Source organism: Malus domestica, chromosome 01 (genome assembly GCF_042453785.1).
Source record: "Malus domestica chromosome 01, GDT2T_hap1".
Taxonomy (NCBI): domain Eukaryota; kingdom Viridiplantae; phylum Streptophyta; class Magnoliopsida; order Rosales; family Rosaceae; genus Malus; species Malus domestica.
This window is the reverse complement of record NC_091661.1, coordinates 17998277-18021841: the sequence shown is the minus strand read 5'-3', so window position 1 is coordinate 18021841 and position 23565 is coordinate 17998277. Positions and strand designations below refer to the sequence as shown.

At 36.7% G+C, this 23565-nt stretch overlaps 3 protein-coding genes across 3 annotated transcripts; 1 reads left to right on the top strand and 2 right to left on the bottom strand.

Moving 5' to 3' along the window:
• The first annotated feature begins 1587 nt into the window (after nt 1-1587).
• On the top strand, nt 1588-9101 carry LOC103407300 (golgin candidate 3-like). Its single transcript, XM_008346265.4, has 15 exons — nt 1588-2033; nt 2740-2838; nt 3047-3175; nt 3739-3894; nt 4328-4460; nt 4552-4616; nt 4916-5083; nt 5175-5234; nt 5428-5574; nt 6437-6733; nt 6858-6923; nt 7352-7554; nt 7825-7879; nt 8103-8285; nt 8519-9101. Exons 1-15 carry the CDS (start codon nt 1815-1817, stop codon nt 8846-8848), a joined length of 2310 nt encoding a protein of 769 aa, XP_008344487.2. The 5' UTR covers nt 1588-1814; the 3' UTR covers nt 8849-9101.
• Nucleotides 9102-13471: 4370 nt separating this feature from the next.
• Nucleotides 13472-15630, bottom strand: LOC103407392 (reticulon-like protein B1). Its single transcript, XM_008346356.4, has 5 exons — nt 15096-15630; nt 14530-14710; nt 14266-14407; nt 13954-14023; nt 13472-13867 (listed from the first exon to the last, which is right to left on the bottom strand). Exons 1-5 carry the CDS (start codon nt 15319-15321, stop codon nt 13704-13706), a joined length of 783 nt encoding a protein of 260 aa, XP_008344578.2. The 5' UTR covers nt 15322-15630; the 3' UTR covers nt 13472-13703.
• A 5005-nt stretch (nt 15631-20635) lies between these two features.
• On the bottom strand, nt 20636-21628 carry LOC103406179 (RING-H2 finger protein ATL67). The gene has a single exon (XM_008345187.4). The coding sequence runs from the start codon at nt 21469-21471 to the stop codon at nt 20872-20874; it is 600 nt and encodes a 199-aa protein (XP_008343409.2). The 5' UTR covers nt 21472-21628; the 3' UTR covers nt 20636-20871.
• Nucleotides 21629-23565: the final 1937 nt, after the last annotated feature.

The window sequence follows — 23565 nt, the reverse complement described above, 5'->3', positions numbered from 1 at the left end:
TTATCCAACACCTACAAACAGGGGGTCTCTCTAAAAGTTATAATAATTGTAGTCGTTGGATAAAATTTCAACGGCCAGATGGGCTTGGTCAGGAGAATCCTCACCCTTTTCTTAGGAGAGGATCTTGATCCGCAAGTTCTAAGTTTTTTTAACAGCGCACTCAAGGATCAAAATGATAAAAAATAAAATAAAAAAAAACCTCTTATTTTTTAAGTGAGGTATTTCGTCTAGCATATGGTGTGTCGGTATTCATCTATTGAGTAATTGGCAAACATGTAAGTTGGTCTCTAAGTACGTGCCATTTTGTAATTTCACAAGATGATTTGTTTTCCGCTCATTAGAAAAAAAAAAAACCTCTTATTTTTTAAGCGAGGTATTTCGTCTAGCATATGGTGTGTCGGTATTTATCTATTGAGTAATTGGCAAACATGTGAGTTGGTCTCTAAGTACGTGCCATTTTGTAATTTCACAAGATGATTTGTTTTCCGCTCATTAGGGGTGGGGCTTGCCCTACTAACCTAAGAGCTTAATTACAATCCATCACTTTATTGATATGCTTAGCTACTGTCCCACACTACAAAACTCAAATAAATTATGGCAATTGGTTGCACTTTTAAACACACTTTCTAAAAATTGTTGTTTAGATCAACTTTGCCTGTGAAAAGTCTATTTGTTCGTCATTGACATTTTATTGGTCAAGTTGTCATTCATATATCATAAACCACAAAAACCGCAACAACACTTCAGTGAGTCCCAACGACACTCTCAGATCCATTCTTTGATAACTCCACATTGATTAATCAAATTTGAAGCAGTGAAGAACATCTGGAACACCATAGAAATAGCTGAGTAAGCTTCATATCCATTCTTCTTGCTTGCTTTAGCTTAATTATTCAATTTTTCGAATATGAAATTGGGTTGGGGAATGAAGAAGGAGAGGGTTCTTTGAATGAATTGTTGTGGATGTGGCGGTTCGAAATCAGAAAATGCGATATACCATTGGAGTATCTAAGGGCATCATTAGATTGTTGTTATGGTTGTGGTGGTTCAAAATCATAAAAGGAGTATTGTTGGAGTGTTGTTGTAACGTCGCCATATTGTTCTTGTTGTGTTGGTGGTTTAGAATCCTAAGAATCTTGGTTTAAATCAAATTGAAGTGCAAGTCTTTTTTGGTTAAACGGAGTTCTCTATAAATGAGTTTGTGGTCGTTTTTAATATCGTTAAAGTGTAATTGTAGCGTCGTTGTGTTGTTTTCATCGTCTAAGAGGTGGTGGTTCAACATCGAAGACCAAAGTGTAGTTGGGGTCATTGTAAGTCATTAGGGCAGCATAGACTTTTTACAAATAAATTTAATCAAAAAAGTAATTTTCAAAAGGCGTTACTAATAAGCCACTTAATACTATAGTCTAGTAGTATTTCTCTGTACTTGTAGATAAGAGCCATTAGGTTCGATTATCAGCAAAGGTAAATTTGAACTACATTATTACTAGTTCATTGTGAGGCTAAACACATCATCTCATTTTTAGGGTGGATAATATCGTTTGTTTATAAATAAAAAAATAGCGTTACCAACCTATGACATTTCATAAGTTACAAAACGTGTCCTCTAACCATAAAAACGAAATCTAATTACGAAATTCCACCTCTTCGCTTCGCTCCTTCCTCTCCCCCCTCAGATCTACCCATATCCCAAATTTCAATCCCCAGTCCAAGAAATTTCACCTCCGACTTTCCAACGATTTTGGCGCCCGATTTCTTCAGATTAAGCAGCCACGCATATTTGAATTTGCTGGTATTTGCGAGGGTTTTGAAAGATGTGGAGCACGATTGCGAACCTGAAGGAGAATCTTAACAAGATGGCGCAGGACGTCCACGACGACGACGACGATGACGAAGAGTACGAGATCCACGCCATCAATGGAGAAAAAGCTTATTCCTTATCTGATCGGAGGAATTCCCACAGCTTCGCCCATTCCAAATCCCCCTCCCGCTCTCCGATCCCCAATGGCGTCGATTTTACTATTACTCCCGAGGTTTGTGATTTTTTTTCTTGGAAACGTGGGTAATTTGGGATTTTTTTTGGGTTAGGGAATTATTTTAGTGTCGGTCATTTGTTCATTTGGGTTTTAGAGCTGTTAATGAATGCTTGGATCGATTTCGATGAGTGTGGATTTAGGATTATGTGTTTTTTAGCTGAGAATTTGGTTATTATGTTAGTGAAACATTGAATCATTTGGCATCGGTGTGTGTCTTACAAATTCAAACTTCGAAATGGAGGTAGATTTGCAAATTGTGGTTCATTTTCGTATTGAAATGCGGGGTTCCTCTTAATTTGCGGTTTAGGTTGAGAGCATACAGAATTTAAAGGGAATCAATGGTTAGTAATTAGTAAGCGAGATAATTCCTGTTAGCAGGTCTTATTAAGTGTTATTGGTTAAGCAATTATTGGTCAAATTGCTAAACTTTTAGCAACTGTAGTGCGATGGTGCAAATGCAGAAATAGGCAGAGTCTATCACATTATACTTGATCTAAGCCCGGATTCAGAATTGTGGTGACAAAGTGTGAAAGTCTACATTTTGCTAGCTTTTGGTGGCGTCGTGCCCTATGTTTTAATATCACCTTCACTGGTCACTGCTCATGTCGTCTCTCATCTTTCGCAGCTGTTATTTGGTTTGCTTTATCAGATGGAGTATGTTATGATATTCTAATCTGCACTTTTTTTTTCCTTCTTTAATTAGATTGAACAATGCAAATTGGAAATTAAGAGGCTTCAGGAATCTGAGGCAGAAATAAAAGCATTATCAAAAAACTATGCAGCTCTGTTAAAGGAAAAAGAGGTACCCGATGACTCTAGGGAAATTATACTATTGATTACTTCCTTTTTGTTTATGTTGTTTGATGGAGTATCTTTAGTTGGATCCATGCTCCTTATATTCTGTATTCCTGTGGTTGGATTCGTACACCTTATATTCTGTATGGGGTGGCATCTTAATAAAATATATTACAACATGTCTTTTGACTTTTGGAAACCCTCCCGTTTGACAGGATCAAATATCCAGATTGAGTAAAGAAAATGGCTCATTGAAACAGAATCTGGACTCAACTACTGCATCTCTGAATGCAGCTAAAAATGAAAATCACAAAGCAGCTGCAAATGGAGTCAACGTGCTCAAGGTAGTTGTTATGACAAAATCTACTTGCGTCATCATTAACATTGTTTGCAATGAGTCTGTTCAGTAAGTTTGCTAGTACTTAGTGGTTAGCTTCAATTAAATCATAAACTTCTTTATGATACTTCTTTTATCATATAGCACAAGGTTTATTGGTCAGAAGGTATATATTTAAGATACTGGCTACTTGTTATTTATATATATATTTGGTCTGCGTGTTAGTTATCTGAACATTTAGTAAGAAGGGCATTAATAAGGTACTTGAATCGAGAGGTGTATTTAACTGGCATAGCAGAGTTCCAGATCCTCAACCCCTTTATGGAGTGGTTTAATTGCTTCCATATTATTTAATAATTTCATATGTGCTAGCCGACATTCATAAATGGGGGTAAGGCTAGCCGACATTCACCTCTCCCAGACCCTGCGTAAAGCGGGAGCCTTGTGCACTGGGTACGACCTTTATATGTGCTACTTTATTGAGTTAGCAAGAATTGTTTTTACTTAGTTGTCGTCATTGATTGTCCTCGAGCTCTGATAATTGGCTAAGTTAGCTTCAAATTTATTCAGGGAAGTGGTAATCAGTCGCCCAACAGACAGCATAAAGTGACAAGTCCAGCAAAAATTGGATACTCTGGACATCAGAAACAGAATGGTGTTGTCTTTACACAAGACAGTACAAGCAATGGGATTTCACAGCTTTCAGATATGCAAGGGAGTGAAAGGGTAATGCACCTTGTATTCTTTTCTATTTCGGTTAGATCTACCTGTCTCCTTTTTTTTATTAGTGTTTTTTCTTTCTATGATCTGTTACCACAAACAGAAATGAATGAATCAATAAAATTACACAAGGAGTGGACAAGATGGCCACAACTTGGACAGAAACAGTATTAGAAAAAATCATAGAAGCAAATATTCTAAGGCAGTATCCACTATGACATAAACATGGACCACACAACCTAGATTATAAAAGCTTCCCAATCGAACCAAATACTAGAATAAGATAACCCCCGGAATTCTGTATAGACTGAAACCCATAATAGATATCCAAAGCAGTTTTGGCTGTAGTTAGAATTTGAATTTATTTTTTGGATCTCCAGTATGCTATTTTCTTTTAATGGTGAAAGAACTTGACAACAGATGTATAAATGCCTTCTAGGAGCTTGCAGATTTACTAGAAGAGAATAATAGGTCCCCGACAGCAGTGCTAGCTACTGCTGAGATGAAAAAATTACGGATGGAACTTAAAAAAGAACGCAATCAGTCAGAAAAGATACATCAAAAGTTACAAGGTACATTGCTGTGCAAGATTCAGAAGGAATTCTACAAGTCATCTCAACCATTTATCTAATTTTTTTTTATTCAATCTTCGTCCATTCACAGAACAACAGAAATTGAATGAAGCAATCCAGGAAGAGCTCAAATTTCTGAAGTTGGATAGGGAAAAGGTGAGTTTCAAAGTTGGACAGAGACATTGATATTAGATGCATATATTTGACTGCTCATTATTTTTGCATTGTCTATTTGTATCAATCTACTGATATATCTGTGTAATATATGCGGGTTTCCTCTACACTGCATCATTGCCATTTTAATTAGGAAATATGCAAAAAAAAAAAAAATTCCTCTACTTTCTTTCAGACATCAAGGGCTGTATTTATGAGGGCAGCTGTATGTGTACATTTATGTTCCACTTTTTGGTGCTCTGACCTCTGTCTTTCACCATGCATGTACTTTCTTTTGGAAGACCTCCGTCGAGATAAGCAAAATAAGCAGTGAGTTGAATGAGAAAATGTCTGAGATAAATCGACTGCAAATGGAGTTGAATAGAAGGGAGGATGAAAATGCAAATAATGGTGCAGAGAGTTTGAAAAGGTTAATTGCAACCCTGCAGAAGGAAAATAATAGTCTTAAGGTTGATAATTGGTGCTTTATTTTGTCATACCTTTTTTTACGAGAGTTTGTGTTACTTTGACAATCAACCCTAATACTATGTCATTGCATAGATGGAGAAAAATGAACTTGAGGGCGCTTTGAAAGTGAGCAGAACTGCAAGTGAAATGCAGGTAATCTTGTTTTGAGAATTTTTGGGGAAAACAATTATTACTTTTTTCCTGCATAGGATGGCATCCTATTTCTTAATCCCTCTCCCTTTGTGTATTAGGTGTGGGTGCGATTGTATGTTTTAACATAACTCAGTTCTTTGTACTTTGACAGCAATTCTTCTGCTTATTATCAGTATTTTAAAATTTTGTGCAGAAGGTGGAATCTTCAGAAAGTTTTCCTGGAAAGGAAGAAATGGAGAAATCGTTACGAGAGTTTGATAAAAATTTGAAGGAAACACGTCTTGAAAGGGACAAAACCTTGCAACAATTGTCACGCCTTAAACAGCATTTGTTGGAAAAGGTTACATGTCTTGAAAATATTCATTATTCACATTGCGGTGCCTGACATGATATTAAATGAAAAATATTTACTATTCGCATTGTGGTCCATTTGACAATGAAATTGATGGGATTGTGAGTGAGGATAATTTTCAGTGGATTATTCTCTCTATTGCACAGCCATTATTGAAGGGACCATTACACAACAACAACAACCAAGCCTTATCCCACTGAGTGGGGTCGGCTAAATGAATCCTAGAACGCTATTGCACTTGGTTTTTGAAGGGACCATTAATAACAAAAGTTTAATGAGGGAGACAATAGATAGTGACTGCGGGCTGTTGTACTGTTTTGTATTACCCTTGGCAGAAAATCTGATGACTAAACCAAAGAGTGTTAAGTTATCTGATATTGTGTTAAATTATTTGATATTTATTGACTGTTTATAAAAATGGACCTATGCTTGTTTTTGTATGATATATTCTGCTAATATATGAACTTTGACACTACATATCATCTTCTGCAAATATTATATATTCACTATTGGAGACAAATTGAGAATTTAGAATTCTTGAGATATGTTTTGGGGTAGATGTCTCCAGCATCTAGGGATTCTTCATTATCCGTAATTTACAAAAATTGGGAGCTCTTATGGGGTAGATATATGATGAAACTTTCTTTATTTCAAAATCAGGTGACAGATTTGTGGTTTAATTCTGAGTTGATCCTTGAATCAGGTTCAAGATGGACCCAAATCATTTTATCTTTTTTTTTTGTTTTTTTTGGGAAACATTTTTGGTGGGTTTTACATCCTGTATTTCCTAAATGAAAATGTCTCGCAGAATTGATGACTGATTTTTCCATATGGCATATACCTTCTCTAGGAATCTGAAGATTCTGAAAAAATGGATGAAGACAGCAAAATTATTGAAGAACTTCGAGAAAGTAACGAATATCGAAGAGCTCAAATTTTACATTTGGAGAAAGCTTTGAATCAGGCAATTGCAAATCAGGACCAATTCAAGATGAGCAACAACAATGAAATTCAGAAATCAAAGGAAGTTATTGCTGATCTGAATAAAAGACTTGAAAGCTGCATGAGCACAATAGATGCCAAAAATGTTGAACTCTTGAATCTTCAAACTGCTCTTGGTCAGTACTATGCTGAAATTGAAGCTAAGGTAACCAAATGTAAATTTTGTTTGTCTGCCTATTGAATTATCAAGGAAGGCATTTTGGAATGTTTTGTGTTGATGTATGAATCCCGAGATTATTATTTTGATGCTAGTTTCCTTTTATGTATAGGAACATTTGGAAGGAGATTTGTCTCGGGCAAGGGAAGAGTCAGCTAAGCTTTCGCGGCTCTTGAAAGTATGATTGCTTTTTTTTTTTTTCCTTTGCATTTTCATATTTTGTCTGAGTATGCAATTTCTAATTTGCTTCTTGTGCTATATAATATTTCTTTCAGTACATTTATTACATTGGTGTTCCATCACTGTGATTAGCAAATCATACTTGTTTTGTTTGTTGAGGATAGTCTTAGAGACGATAAGTACAAGAAGATAAATCCTTACATGATTATATCATATAAAGTTGCATCACTTACACGAATTTAAGCTCTGTATATTCTGATGGTTGGTACTATATAATTCACAATGTTTAACTTGCATAAAACTGGAGCCCTCCCTTCCCCCCACACCTACACACATACACACATGCTCTCGCACATGCACCCACACATATTGCTCACACACGCAGGCATAAGCATATCAGAATTTAAATGTTTATGATTCTACCAGGAAGCGGACCATCAGGCAGAAGCATCAAAGAAAGAAAAGGAAGAAATTTTGTCCAAGCTTTCACAAGCTGAAAAAATAGTAGTAGATTGGAAAAGCAGAGTAAATAAACTTGAGGAAGACAATGCAAAATTACGCCGAGCTGTTGAGCAGAGCATGACCAGGCTTAATAGGATGTCGGTAGATTCAGATTATCTTGTTGACAGGTTGGTCTGTTTAACTTTTTGGTTGGCCTTCTGTTGGGTTTTAGGGTAGATAAGAGTATTGGTGTTCGTTTTGTGTTCAATTTTCAGTTATGGCTCATGCCTCAAGTAGAGGCCAACCTTCTTTTCTTTCTTTCATTTTACCTTTTTCTTTCTTCTTACTTTTTCAGAGAAGTGTTTTCTTCTATTGTCATTAAGGATCATTGGTATATTTTTTGTTTACATACTTTATTTTAAAGCTGTTTCATTAATGAAGATTGGTTTTGTTCACAGACGCATTGTGATCAAGTTACTGGTGACCTACTTCCAGAGAAACCACAGTAAAGAGGTATGAAGATTTATTTAGACTAGCTATGGTGGGGTAATACCAAAAGTGTTCTTGCTGTTTTCTTCAGTTTCTGCTAGAATTTAATAATTTTTCATTGGTCAGTTCCCTAACCCAACTAAGGTTTTATGCACCACGGACACAAGTTTTGCCCTTCTTTTTAAACCTGGTTATCTCCTTTTATTTTCTGTAAGCAGACTCACGTAATTTTTATGTGGCTCTTCAGGTTCTGGATCTTATGGCTCGCATGCTGGGATTCCCTGATGAAGACAAGCAGAGAATAGGCGTCTCTCAAGGTGCAGGCAAAGGTGTTGTTCGTGGAGTTTTCTCTCTACCTGGTCGCCTTGTTGGTGGAATTTTGGGAGGCGGTTCAGCTGGATTATCTGCAAATGCAGCAGCTGATAACCAGGTACTTATTTGTCTCCGTTCGATGGCAAGATTAATTGGCGTACTTGAATCTCCAGCTAGTGCTGTTTTACCTTGCATAAGCATCGTTCTCTATTAGCTTTTAAATTTGAATCAATAAGCTGCCCGGAAAATTGTTCCTAGAGCGTTTCCTTTATCCAAGTGGGTTCATTAAACTGTTATTTCCGAATTTGGTTCATGGATTCTTCCACTAACATTGTTCCCTTCCAACTCCAGTCCTTTGCAGATCTGTGGGTTGATTTTCTTCTCAAAGAAACTGAAGAAAGGGAGAGACGGGAGTTGGCCGACGATTCAGGCAGATCTCAAGAAGATTCATATAGAACTCCAACCAAATCGCATACCGGTCCATCGAATCCTGACCACAGAACAACTAGTGGGGGTGAGCCTGGTTTCTCAAGAACTAATTTATCACCAATCCAAGACACAAGCCCCTCACCTTTTCGCAGTAATTTTCGGTTGGAGCACTCTGATTCGGAATTCTCAACAGTTCCTCTCACTTCGTCAGAAAGCAATCCGTACGCCTCAAGAATGCTTCCGAGATATTGAAATTGTGTTGTATCTTGTAATTAATCAAAGGTATAGATCATTGTTTGATTTTGTAGACACCCAATCTTGTTCCATCAATTCTTTCACCCATACCAGTTTCTGCATAGCTGCCTGGTAATTTTAGGTTTGGGGCCTGTTTGACGATGTAAATTCAAAAGGGACGTTCGACGATGTCTTTGTGCACGACCTAAAAACAATGACTACTTCGGAAACGATATAATTTATATCAGAGATTGCTCACATTTACTTGGAACTTATTTTTGTGCCATATTTATCTTCCTCCCTACTTGGAAGTCATGCATGGGCGCGTCTTCTGGAATAATCAGGTGTGCTGCTTGGCTTGACATTGAATCATACTGAGCGGCACTACCACACCATTCATAACTTGCCATGTGTTAGGCAGAGTTGTGCAAGTATAATTCTTATTTTCAACTTTTTTTTTTTTAACAAATGATATTATTTACACTAAGAGGAAGGGATATGATTAATCTCACAATAGACTATCAATAATGTGATTCAAATTTACTTTTGGCGATAATCAATTAATAAAAACTATATGGAAAAGTGAATTTTTAAAAGGCCTGACTTTGAGGGACACCAGCACAATCACAAGGTTCTCTCCTCACGGCCTTGCATGGTTGCTGAGAAATTGTGTAAAATTTGTGTAATTAATGGTTCATTAAATCATCTTAAATGAATTAGGTTTCTGAGTAACCTCACTTTTTCATTTTTCTTTTTTATATATAAATGATCGAATAATTATCATGGACACACAAATTCTGGTGAAGAACCCAACTGTCAAAGATACAAAGACACCTTCCTTCACCAGTTTGTAGTTCCCAGTTCTCAACTACCATGCGCTATTGATGTGAGATTGAATCATTTATAAGCAATCATGAGAAAGAAAGATGAGAGATGGGGGAATCAACGAAGGGGGAGCTGAGTAGTAAGGGGGGAGAATTGACGGCGTTGGAGACACCGGCCGACAAGAGAGAAGAGTCCATAGGCGCAGTCTGCAGGTGGAGGAAGGTTGAAATGGGGTTGTGAGTTTTATTTTAACTAGTTTCTTGAAGGAATAATGCTTTAAGTTTAAAAAAAAAAAAAAAAAGAAATCATATTTAATGTATAAACACCTCGCAAGTTATAAGTGGTGTGTAGTGTCACTCAACATGATTGAGTGACAAGTTAAGCTCCGTACAAGTTTTTTTCCGTTTTCTAAGAAGAGAAATGACTATGCACATATGTTGATTTCCGTATGTCACTTGATTGTACTTTGCTTATACAATTGAATGTCAGAAATAAACATGAGTCGGAAGAAGAAAAGGAGCATGTGGAAAATTCCATACCGAAAAATGAAAGAAGTTGTGAATGAGAATGATACCTAGCCGTTCAAGTATGAGATTAAATTTAATATCCACCATTCATGTATGAGATTAATATCCACCCATCCTGAAGTGAAACATGCTTTCAATCTTAATTACAATTTTCTTCAATTGTAAATGAATTGTTGAGATTAAAAATAGAAAGATCCAACAGTTAAATCTCAAATATCTATCTATTATATATAAAGAGAATGGAAAAGGTGAATAGTGATTGGAAAATTTTATTTGAACACATGTAACCTCTTTCTACACCAAACTTACTCTCTTCATCCATATTGTTTTTTATTAAAGAATTAATCTCTCTTTAAACCCAAATTTATTATTTGAACTACCCTCTCAAACCCAATTCAAAATGCTAGGTTATCTCTACACCCATTCCCTTTATAAAATAACATGTAATTGAATTTAAAAAAAAAAAAAAAAAGAGGTGTCCTTGCCCCCACCCCCCTCTTCCTAGTAGCATTTCCATGGCTACTTTTTTTTTTTTTTTTTTCGTTATGCTACCAAACCCAGACATTTGTCTTTTTTTCTTTCTACTAATGTGCATAAGAAACAAATCAAATAATTTATCCCCTTATATTTATCAACAAGCAAAGAAGTTTATAAACTAAGAACATTGGTAGGAAGTTTTTCCTTAGAATTTTCCAATTGCAGAAAGTTTACAAACCATTCGGGATTGATGAAAAAAATTGAAACCCAAATACTCATCTTCTGAACTTTATAAAAATTGAAATCAAATGAACAAAATATTCATAAATTGAGTCGAGGATTCAAAACTTCAAAATCACCATCCATCAATAAAAAAAAACTTGTTTTTCTCTAAATGATCTATTAGGGTTGGAAAATTTGGAAAAGTAACCAAAATTTGGATCTCATATAGAATTATAGCCACCTTTTTTAGTTTATGATAATTATAACTAAAAGTTAATATAAAAATACTAATATACCTTTAAAATTAAATTTCCTAAGCACGTTACATAGCTAAGTAGGTATACAGAGTTACGTGATTCGAACACAAAACCCAAAGAGCAAATCAAGCAAATATAAAGTATATATTCAAACCCATTGCAGAAACTACATCTGGATATCTTTATTTTGTGAACCCAAAAGGTTGTTCGTTTGTCCGGAGCGAACTTTGAGGGATTTTTGGCTGTTGCAGCCATGATTGTAAGCTGAGAAGTGGTAGCAGGATCTTGGGTTTGTGTATGAAGGCTTCCTTGTCCACATGTTTTGATGGAGATTTTGGGAAACGAACATTTTATTATTATTTGGTTAGAAATTGTAGAAAGATTACAACTTTATTAAGAACAAAATGGTAAAATTAATAGATTAATAGCCCAATAATAATAAAATTTGGGAAAACAGATCCAAATTTCAGTTCATAGATGGAGAAGTGTATTTTCTGATTATTCATGCATTAGTGTTCGATACCATTGGTCAAATAGTACATGAATTATGTGGCAAGTATGCAGCACTGGTGATGCAAGAATTGTGGAACGGAAAGCTTGACGATGCATGCTGCAGTGGTAGTTTTTCACGGTAAGAACAAATCAGGAAGTTTATTTGTTAGTAAGGGTATATTAGTATTTTCATATCAAATTTTGGTTATAATTATCATAAACTTAAAATATTGGTTATAATTCTATATGAGATCAAAATTCTGGTTATTTTTCCAAACATCCCATTAGGGTTTTAGCCAGAATAAACATAGGATAAATGGTAGGGTTTAAAGGGTTTATTGATTTTGAGTTTTATTATTAATTTCATTTTGTACTTAATAGTAATTATGCAATACGGAAAAATAGACAATTAACAATTTAAATTTAAGTTGGGTGTAGAAAGAGTTTACATGGGTTCAAATAAAATTTCCCATTCAACAAAAATATTTGGACAAAAATGCCTCCAAAACAAAAAACTTCAAAGGCATTCCAAAATAATACATCAAATAAGGTAGGGGTATTTTCGTCATTTTAACAATATTTCTTTAATAATTTACTTTTTTAATTAGTACCTCACAATAAGCTAACAATAATGTGATTCAATTTATTTATTTTTAAACACGTTCAAAACATCTTAAGAGGCATGTAATGCCGGTTATAAAAAAGATTTTTCACATGTGGATAACAATGTGATTAAATAAGTTATCAAATGATTGTTTTTTTTTTTAACAAACAATATTATCTACACTAAGGAAGAGGGGGTGAGCTTAGCCTCATAATGGGCTAACAATAATGTGATTCATCAGTTATTTATTAAATATTATTTTCTTTATTTTTAAACACGTTTAAAACATCTTAAGAGGCGTATAATGCCGGTTATAAAAAAGATATTATCTACACTAAGGAAGAGGAGATGAGCTTAGCCTCACAATGGGCTAACAATAATGTGATTCATCAGTTATTTATTAAATATTATTTTCTTTATTTTTAAACACGTTTAAAACATCTTAAGAGGCGTATAATGCCGGTTATAAAAAAGATATTTCGCACACGGATAATAATGTGATTAAATTAATTGTCAAATTATTATTATTTTTTTTAAATAAGCAATATTATGCACACTAAGAGAGAGGAGGTGGGCTTAGCCTCACATTAGGCTAACAATAATATGATTCAATTAATTGTTTAATATATATTATTTTCTCTATTTTTAATGTAAATTCTATAAAGACCGATTTTATTATGTGAATTTAACTGCTTTAATTGATTTATGAGATATTTCTTTTAGCATGATCTAAAATTATTCATTTATTTCAAATATTTGACTTTCCTTTTGTCAATTTACGCATATAAATATATTTAAAACATATAAGTTGCAAGTGGCATGCCGTGATTTATTGCCTGTCAATAAGCAATCCTGTTGTTTCATGGCACCTAGTTCTAAATCCTTGCCACTGAATCTAGCACTAGCTGTAAAGGTGGTTTTGACAAAGTCCTTAAGAGCCCCATCAATTCAATCTTACCAATCAAATTCGAAGGCGGATGCATTGGTCACTAAAAAATGTTCAATCCTATCAAACACCAAGTTACAAGAAAAATGTCGGAATAAGGCTTTGAAGAAAAACACCATCGTTTTGTTTTGTTTATAACGAACAAGAAATAATCAACTTGAACCACAAGTAATATCAACACAAAAATTAGTCGTTCATCGTAACTTAAGCACCGAAGTATCATGCTCACAACCAAAAAGAGAACCAAGCATGAAATAATATACACCATAACAGTTCAAACACTAATCGACGAACAACGTAAAGCAGCATTGAATAACATAAAGTCATCCTAATTGAAATATGGGTAAGCTGCTGTTTAATGGCTTCCCACGATTATGTATAAGCACAAGAACGGAACCTAATTCTCGAAACTTGACCACATGAGTATAGTCATTCAAATTACAAACCCAAAACACTTGAACAGAAGGGGAAGCTCAACTACGAATCCTAGAGCTTTAGAACACAACATAACACCCCAAGCTTTCTAAGACCTCTTGTTTTTTAGACCATGCGGAATCTTACTCAAAACCTTGGCATCAAACACGGCATACTGCTTTTTGAACTCGATAGTCGCCCTCTCTGCGAGTGGGTCGATCTTGTCTTCGTACTTCTCATAAATGACGGGCACGGTGTGCAGCACAACAAAGCCTGTAAAACAAGGCCAGACATTAATAAGGGACATAACAATATATCATGGGCATCAAAAGCACACACAAGTTCTCCATAGCCCTTACATATGTAAAACAAGGTCAGGAAGTTGCACCATTTGCCCACAACGGATAGAACCCACAAGCCAGCAATAACCTGAAACCGACAGTACATCATTAAACTAACAGAGAAACAAAACCATACAACAAAATCAACGAAACCTCGGTAACTTAAAGGATGAAATTTAGCATGGCACAGATTCTAAATGCTATTAATCCATGACAGGTAATGTATGCAAATTAAGCTACTGAGTTTCGAACGAATAAAAGCAACAAATCAAGTCACATTATACTGATTGGGAGACGTGTTAAAGAGTTATAAAGATCAAATATTCTTACAGCGAGGAATTTCTTCAAGTCTCTCCCAGATGCAATATCATGAAGCAGTGCAAATGCACAGTTGATTTGAACTCTCAGCTCAGATGCAACCTGCAGGAATGGTTCTTCAGGAAGGCGAACTTCAGGGATACGAGGAGGAGTCCTACACAAGCAAAGTTATTAACCCATTAGGCAGTGATCCAAACATAACCATATATTACATTGAGATCCTACACAAGCATCCGGACAATGAAACAATGAAATCGAAAAGGCCGAGCGCCTTACTTGTGGATAAAAGCATGGGCATTGGACCAGAGGAACAAGATTGCAAGGGCACCAATCAGAATGTGGCCAACAAGTGTAAGCAGGTGGTACTGAAGCAACTCGAAGAGGACCCAGATGACGGTGGCTCCGCTGAGAACTCCAGCCGAAACCTTCTTGTTTCTCCACAAGAACACATCAGCAGCTGCAACAGTTCACCAACGTCAAAATCCAAAATCCAAAATCCAAAATCCAAAGTCTAATGCAATATTGAAAAAGGAATCGAAGAATCCAAAACTTAATGAACTAATTAGTAGATCAACTTCACCGATCGGAACTACTCAACTTATCCGATAAAGCACAGCAATAGATAATCAAAAAGAAAAACTCCGATCGGCTCAGAAATTTTCTAAGCATCCAAACACAGCTTAAAAGCATCTAAAATCCCAGATCAACATACAACCGACACAAATCCAGTAATCCAAACTTCCTAAAACCCTAAATCACTACTCGCAAATAATATATATATGTATTCATTTCAAATAGTAGTGGAAGTAAAAACTTCAGAGAAAGATAATAGATGTCCGTACGCTTTCCACCGCCGAGCACATGGTGAACCGGCCTCTCACGGCCGAAAATCCGGAAAACCTTGGCCTTCACCGACTCGGTCTTCTTCTCCGATTTCTCGTTATCCGAGTCGGAAGAAGAGGACGAGGACGAATGGTGATCACCGCCGTGGATCTTGTCGCCCATCTTCTCCAACAGGGATGGCTCATCCTCCACCGTCGATCCGGAGTGTTCCTTCTCATCGGCCATGATCTCCAAACCCGATCCGGAACCCGAAAAGTTGAAAAAGTATATAAAAATCGCACCGAAACGCTCAGACGAGTAACGGAAATGATAGCACGGACAGTAAGTAGGGTTTTAGGGTTGGGATAGGAACGGGGATATATAAGGGTGCGGGAAAAGAGGTCACATCTGGGCCGTTAATTTTGATGATTAGCGCGAGGCTGGAGGTTCGGGTCCGGACCCGGTTGGTTCGGGGGAAATTTGAAACAAAGTGACCGACCTGGTTTGAAAGGTTGCGAACCAGGTGGCGGGGAGCAGTGAGGACATGCGTGGCTTGGACGGTCGGGTGACTTTTTTTTCCTTTGGTTGGGTTCTTTGTGGGGTCCACTCCCATCGTATAGGGCTCCGCGTTGTGATGGTGGGGTGGAGGTGGATCCAGATTGGGGGTAGTATTGTCCAACGAATTTTATTTTATTTTATTTTTTGTGCTGGGGAGGCATTAGGGGTCAAATTTAGAATTTTAAAAATTAAAATTGTGGTAACTTAATAGACAAGAAATGGAAAAAAAAGGGAAAACTTAATTGATGATTTGGTGGTGTTTAAATGGTTGGTTTAGGTGATAAGAGCTTGTCAAGGTAAGCTTTAATTTACCTAAAAATAGCCCTAGAATTTTGAGGCTAAGAAAGAAAGTGAATTGTGAGTGCGAATATAGTAGAAAAAGTCTACAAAGACGAATTAGGTAAATAGGTTTAAAACCATTTAATTTTTTGCAATTTTTTTATACAATTATTTACCCTTGAATTGGATCTAAGAGTTTCAAGTGGTGGAGTATTGTAAATTTTTCTCAAAATTTGAACATATTCAAGAGTTTTTGCCTATTTTTGAGAGTCTCGAAAAATCAGCTACTCATGACTTAAGGAGATTTAAGTTTATTCTTGAGGTTATTGCTCGAGAGGGCTCAAGAATTAAACTCTTACTTGACTTAATTATAACTCCTTAAAAAACATTAATCCTAACTTGGGTTAATCCCAAAAGACTTAGTTTTCCCATATAAAGATTTCAACGTTCAAAAGTTTTTATTTTATTTAAACAAAATTCATAAGCAATCCAATCCAACACAACTCATATCCTAAATGATGTGACAACATTTTATTTCTTACATCCAACTTAATCCTGAACTTTATTATTTTACAACCAATATACAACTAGTTGTATAAGTTACTAAAATCTTTTAAAGTTGAATAAAATTATAGTGTGGCTAAGAAGTTATGAATTTATTTATTTCTCACATGAAGATTTTGAATATTACATCCCCAACATTATCTTATTCCTTTAATTTACACAAAATACATATTTACGATTAAAAGCTGTCATTTAAACTCCAAAAATTTTCACCTCCACTCTAAAGTCTAAAGTGATTGTTATTCAACCTTTGTAAATCGTACTTATCATCACTCCAATTAGATAAATTTGTATTATTCTAAACTTTAGAAGAGGGTCATGCAAAACTTTAAAGTTTTTAACTTTGTTGTTGTTTAGAATCTTTTTTTTTTTGACATATTTGCTGGTTGGCCTGGGCCCTGGCATCTTTCGAATCTTTCATGGTGGACCAGTGGAGGGAGAATATGCAATCACTGGCTACTTTATTTCGACTCACGGTCACAACAAATGGACACTCATAAATCCAGCCAGTTATTTGCAAACGAAAAAGAAATGCAGCTAGAGTGATAGGCTGATAGCCAATTATAACAAGGGGCCTCAGGCCCATCAATCACAAAGGTTCCTTCTGCCCCATTTCTCAAAGGCCCTTCCATATTGCTTTGGATTCGTATTTTTGAACCTGAGACGCAGCGGGTTAAAGAAGAAGATTTTATTTAGTAGAGCAGTTCACCAGTTGTGTTCGTTGCCATCATTATTAAGTTCATCGAACAAGGGACAATGATTAAAACATGAGATCATTTTGATTTGGACACTCGACCTCGTTCTGATTTCACTTGGTGTGAAAACTACTCTAATCAAATGACTCTATTGGAATTTCTGTTGGGTCAGCTACTTTAACAGGTTCCTGGCAGGTTTAATGCTAGATAACCTGGACTTGGATTCTCTGCCCTCCAATTTCTGTGCTCTTCTCGTGCCCTCCTGTTTTTGTGGTCACGGTTAAGCCACGTCAACATTTTATATTACTATTTCTTTTTGTTTTATTATTTTTATAAAAAAAAAAATATAAAATATTGACGTGGCTTAACCGTGACCACACAAAACAGGAGGACACGGAGAGGGCACCTAAATGGGAGGGCAGAGAATCCAAGTCCAGATAACCTACCTCAGTTCTAATGTCTTTTTTCTTTAACATGACATGAGTGGACCCTTATTTGCACCAAGTAAAAATGGACACTCAAAAATTAACTAATGCCTCCTACAATGCAAAGTGTCTTGTGGCTGCCTAAACTCATGCCTTCTGTTGAGAAGCAGAGCCGCCTGTTTTATACCATTCTTACTTTGCAAGCATACGTGACGTGAGTTAAGCCAGTTGACCAACACAATTTCCACCCTTTTGCACCCCGCATTGAGTGCCCATTCAGTAACTTAGAGTAGTTTAATTAGTAATATCGTATTGTCAAAAGAAACAAAAATGGATTTTGCAGAAAATTTTCCTTCTATCACAGCAATCTCATCTAACTGTAATGACAATTATAACATCATATTCCAAAAACTTAAGCTCATATAAAATCAATAGTAATTATCAGACACATAAGATCAATCTGTAATTAACCGGAACAGCCTGCCGGGCTTCTCTAATACAGCAGAGAAGAAAACTTCCCCATCATCATCATCTTTATCAAGCTTTGGAACAACCACCCATTTGTGCTTCTTATACCTCAACATCGTCAGGGATTCCAAATAATCACTCAAATCCTCCAAACAAAAGAAGCTGTCGATCCACAAGAGCCCGCCGGGACTCAGAACTCTATCCCAATCGTACAGAACAAAGTCCAGCAGCATAAAATCTATCCACCCGTCTAGAAACCTCATGGTGTATCGAAGAATGGAAGCCGTTGATTTATAGTCAGGTACAGAGGGACAAGTCCACGAAGTGCTATCATTTCGTTGAAAGGTGCCCCGCGATTGATAGTTGCTGAGACTATAGTCACATTGAACTCCCTCATCCTTGCTGCAAAAGTCCCGGTTCCAACGCTGAAAGTCGAGTCCAATCCTGATCTCTCCCGGCTTGGTTCCAAATCTCTGAACTTCTTAAGTTCTATTTGGATTTTATTATTACAGTTTCGAGAGTTTTCGTGACATGGTGTCGATCCTGCTTTGGCTCTGATCAGTGTTTACATAACTGCAGAGGGCATAGGTGACGTGAAACGATCCGAGAGAGTTGAATTTGGATAAAGTAGCAATAGAGATGAGAAGAGCAAAAGCACTTAACACAAAGATTGAGCTGCGAACTCCTCCTCTCCATGTTCCTAAGTTCTTGAAAAGATTTGGTGTCCTCATATCTTTCTGCTATAGAAAAAAGCAGCAGTTTTGAGAAGTGCTTTTCAACAGTTCACATTTGAAAACTTTTTTCAAGAAAACAGAATATTTCTTAAACTGTGTTCAACTGGGTTTTGGGATATGAAAATTAAGTCCTTAAAAATGTGTTTTGAGGTCAGAGAGTATAAAGCTCGCATCTTTTTTATTTGATCAAAGAGGTTTTTGGGCGGTCTTCGTGGATAGACATTTTCTTTCACGTATTCATCTACTTAAATAACTAACTTTAATGTTCCGGTCGTATTTTAGATACATTGAAAAATTTCTCTTCTTTATGAACACTTTATATCAAAATGAAAAAGTCATTGAAAATGATGATCTTCGTTTAAAAAAATATGGTGGTCATTACTTTCCATCCTTTCGATCCCAATATTTAAAAGGGAACTTTAACGAAAAGCACCCGGTACTGTTCACTTTAACGAAAAACCACATTTTTACACTAAAAAGTCAATCCTGATACTATTCACTTTACCCTTTATTTTGTCCTTATCATTAAAACTCAAAGTTTTCAAGCCCTTTTCATTAGTTTTCCTTATTTTAAAGGCTCGTGTTCCTATTTTTTCCCGCACTGCATTATTATTACTCCCTTTTTCTTTTTTTCTTTAGATTGAATAAAGAAAAAGAGAACAGAAGAACACGAAGAAAGAAAGGAGCGCAGAAGGAAAGATCGGAATGCGAAAATCGCTACCCTACCAGTACCACTTTCCTATATAGAAAGTGGGAGACAAATTCCAGTCAAAGCAACTGGGCTTGTTTAATCATTTTGCTTGAGATTCAAGATAAAATGTGAGGTGAATTAGTCAACATATGAATGGAAATACAGTTCCATTCCGCAAAAAACTGGTCAGTATTGTGGTGTAGTGTGATCAAGAGACAACTAGAGGATCAGACGCAACACTTCACAAAAACACGTGCTGTACTGTCACTGCACAATATGCTCACATACATACATTTGACTTTGTTAGACAATGTTCCTTAACCGTTTACAAGCGTCTAATCTAGTCACAGATGCTACTATAAGAGTATTTCCGTTGCATAAAAATTATTTTGGTTCAACTAAGGTCTTGTATTCGATTTTTTCTCCGTCGTATAATAAAAGAAGGCCCCCCATCGAGAAGAATAGAATCATAGAGACTTGGGAGCAAGTGCTTTCGCCCATGAGCGGTAGGTCTCGGGTTCGAGACTTGGGAGCAGCCTCTCCATAAATAGGGGTAAGGCTAGCCGACATTCACCTCTCCCAGACCCTGCGTAAAGCGGGAGCCTTGTGCACTGGGTCCGACCTTTTTAATCCTATTAGAAGCAGAATTAAAGCACAAGCAAGGGCAACTAGAAAAAGAGTAGTTAGCATGTTTAGGGTTAGATTAGTTGTCAAAGCAGCCAACTTTGTCTTATGCTACTTCGAAAGTACATGATTGTTTGAGTCATGACCACCACATGACCATTGACTCTCCATCAAATCACTACAATCCAGGAATTAACACTACGCCTTCAAACAAGGAAAAATGAAAATTACAAATTCAGACAGGGTTGCCAAAGTTGCAGATTCACTATTCTATCAAAATTTAGCATTGGCCGAAACAACAACTCCCTTATTTTTTGTATTACCAAGCAAGAAACACAAACACAAGCCTTTCTCCGAATGGCGAATGCTTTGCTCAAGTTGGTCTAGCGGGACTCAGTCTTTACTTTACTAGCAGTTGTAAATTCAAATATAATGAACAAGAGTTGTTCGTCGGAAAAGCTGAATGCTTTAGGTGAACTAGAATAATTCAGAAACTTTATCATCACTCGATAAAACAGTTGATTAACATTAAAATAAATTCCTTGAATTTTAGTTTTTTGTTGCATAATCCACTTCACCAATTTCAAAACCTCAAAAAAAAAAAGTTTCATTTCCTAATCTCCCGAAACCAAGCAACCACTCAATCCACACACCCCATTGAAAACTAACACAATCGAAAGAAAAAATAAAACCCAAAACTAAATAAAGAAAGTGAAAAAAAAAAACAGAAATCCAATCAATCAATCAGGGGCAATATGTCACCTCCTCCATCTCCGATCGGCCGGGTACTGAGACAAAGGCACAACCTCCTGCAACGGAGTCGACAGAGGCGTCGGCAGCGGCGAGTTACGGCAAACCGGGCACGATCCTTTGAGCCGGAGCCACGCGTCGAGGCACAACAGGTGGAAGTAGTGCCGGCACTCGGGCATCATCCGGAGCATCTCGGCGTCCTTGTAGTCGCAGAGGCAGATGGAGCACGTGGACGAATCGGGGGTCGACGCCTCCTTGGAAAACGGGAACTTGGGGTAGGAATTGATGACGCTCGGGTGGAGCCCGACGACGGCGTTCCCATCATCATCCTGCTGCTGCTGCTCGTTGTCGTCTTCGGCGACGAAGATGATGCGGGGGAGGATGACGCCTTCGGGGCTCGGATTCGGGTTCTGGGGCTGAGGCGGGTGGTGGTGGTGGTGGCGGTGGCGGGAGACGCGGCAGCAGATGTAGGAGGCGAGGAGGAGGGTGGAGAAGAGGACGAGGAAGCCGAGAGAAATGGCGATGCCGTAGCCGAGGCCGAGGGTAGTTAGATAATTAGTGGGGGAGTGGGGGTTGGAGTTGGAGGTGGGGGTGGGGGTGGACGACATTGGAGGAAGGGAGGGGGAAGGAGGGGTTTAGCCATTGGAGGGGGGTGTGATTTTTTTTGGGTGGGGTGGGGTGAGAAGGTGGGTGGGTGCTGCAGCTGCTGCATTTAATACTCACACCAGAAGACGCATTAAATTGGTGGGAAAATGTGAGTGGTGAGTGGTGGTAGTGACTTACGCCTACCACCCTCCATTGTGGATTGGGTTTTGTTTTGTTTTCGGCTCCTAGTCCCCCACACAATCCCCAATTAGCCCACTAAATAGTAAAAAGTAATTTTAGGCTTTTAGCAGTAGCCCACACCCCGCCACATTTCTATATGTACAAAATTCTTTTTAATATTTTTGCAGAAGATGTAAATGTAACCGTTCGTATTTAATCTTAATAAAGTTCTATCTTTAAGAAAAAAAAAAAAACAGAAATAATTTGTGTTCATATAATATGTTATAATTTGGTCAACGGATCTTCCTTGATGTAACAAAGTTGGATTTGGCAGTCCCCAAAGCCAGAAACTTGGAAATAATCAAATGGCAGCGAAGCAACGTTGGCATCGAAACATAACTAAATTAATTAATTAATTAATTAATTAATTTATTTAAAGACGCTTACAGAAGCAAGTCATCACACATTCGTTCTTACATTTTGTGTAATTCGTTTAATTTTTTGTTTAATATTTTGTTTAATTTAATGAGCGAGTTATGACTTTTAAAGTAGAGGGAACGTGTGGGGTTGAAATGATTCAATATTTTGAAGAAAGGGTATCAAAATGAAAGAGTAAACAAAAGGAATGCATGATGCATCATATGTTAAAAGTTTATTGGAACAACACTACCGAACGGTGAGAGTTTTTCATTTTTTTTTTGGTCGTAGAGACTTTTAACGACCAAAGACCAACCGACAAATTACATCTTACATAGTAACATAACCCTAGAACGCATGGATAATGGTTCTTCTGAGAAGTTACAAAATAGTACATAAAAGAAAAACATAAAAGTGTTTCAACCCAAAAAGAAAAATCCTCCATAGAGGCCTAACTAGTAGAGGCCCAAAAATGGTTAGTAGAGACGTTCAATTATTAGATGCAAGATTCAATTTGAAAAGATTTTATCTGAGGACACATTTTTGACATACATTTTGATACCTACTTTGTAGGGTCACTTCGTAATGTGTTTCACTAATCTGAACCGTCTATATTTTAGAAGATCATTTGTACACAATTATTGCAAAATATTAGACATATCCAAAATCAATAAGACATTCATTTGCAATAAAAGAAATAGACGAATATGGTTCTAAAAAAAAAACACTAAATTTGATCTAACAGTCATATGGTTTTGGATTTGGGTATTTTTGGTAGACATAGTCTTTGAAAAAATATCTAAAAGATAGACGATTCAAATCTTGAAATACATTATTGAGTGAAACAAAAAAAAAAAAATGTCAAAAGCGTGTGCCCCTGGCCAAACTCTCTGTCTATATATATGTATATGGGTCAGATAAAACTTCATTAAGAACTGATATAGGACATGCATCTCAAATGTAAGTATTACATCAAACCTTATCCAGAAAAAAAACACAGAGGAAATCCTTGGAGCAAGAATAAAAGAGCACACATACTAAAAGAAAATCATGGCTTCAAAATTACAAACATTAAAATACAATACAATTCATCAGCTGCAGAGGATCCCAATATGGAAGATAACACACATGGGAACTAAAATCCTACGGTAAGTTGGAGAAATGCCGTAAATGCACCACGAGGAAACCACACACCATTCGAATGAACTTGTAATTGTCAGCAATAAGCATTCCTATGAGTTGCATCTAAAAACGTTGAGCTTCTCTTCATAATCACTTTCCAAGCTCACAAACTACGAGAACCACAAAATCCACAATCTCAAAGCTGAACAACAATCCCAATTTAAGATTCAAGGTTCAGTAGTAGACCACAAACGCTACAACAGACCCTCAAAATAGCGAGAGAGTGGCCACAATCATGATAGCTTTTATCGACAAAGCGAAGGAGCAACTACAACTAGGAGATAAAAAAAATTTAGATGATAGGAAAAAAAAGAAAAGGAAGAGAGGAAAAAAAAACC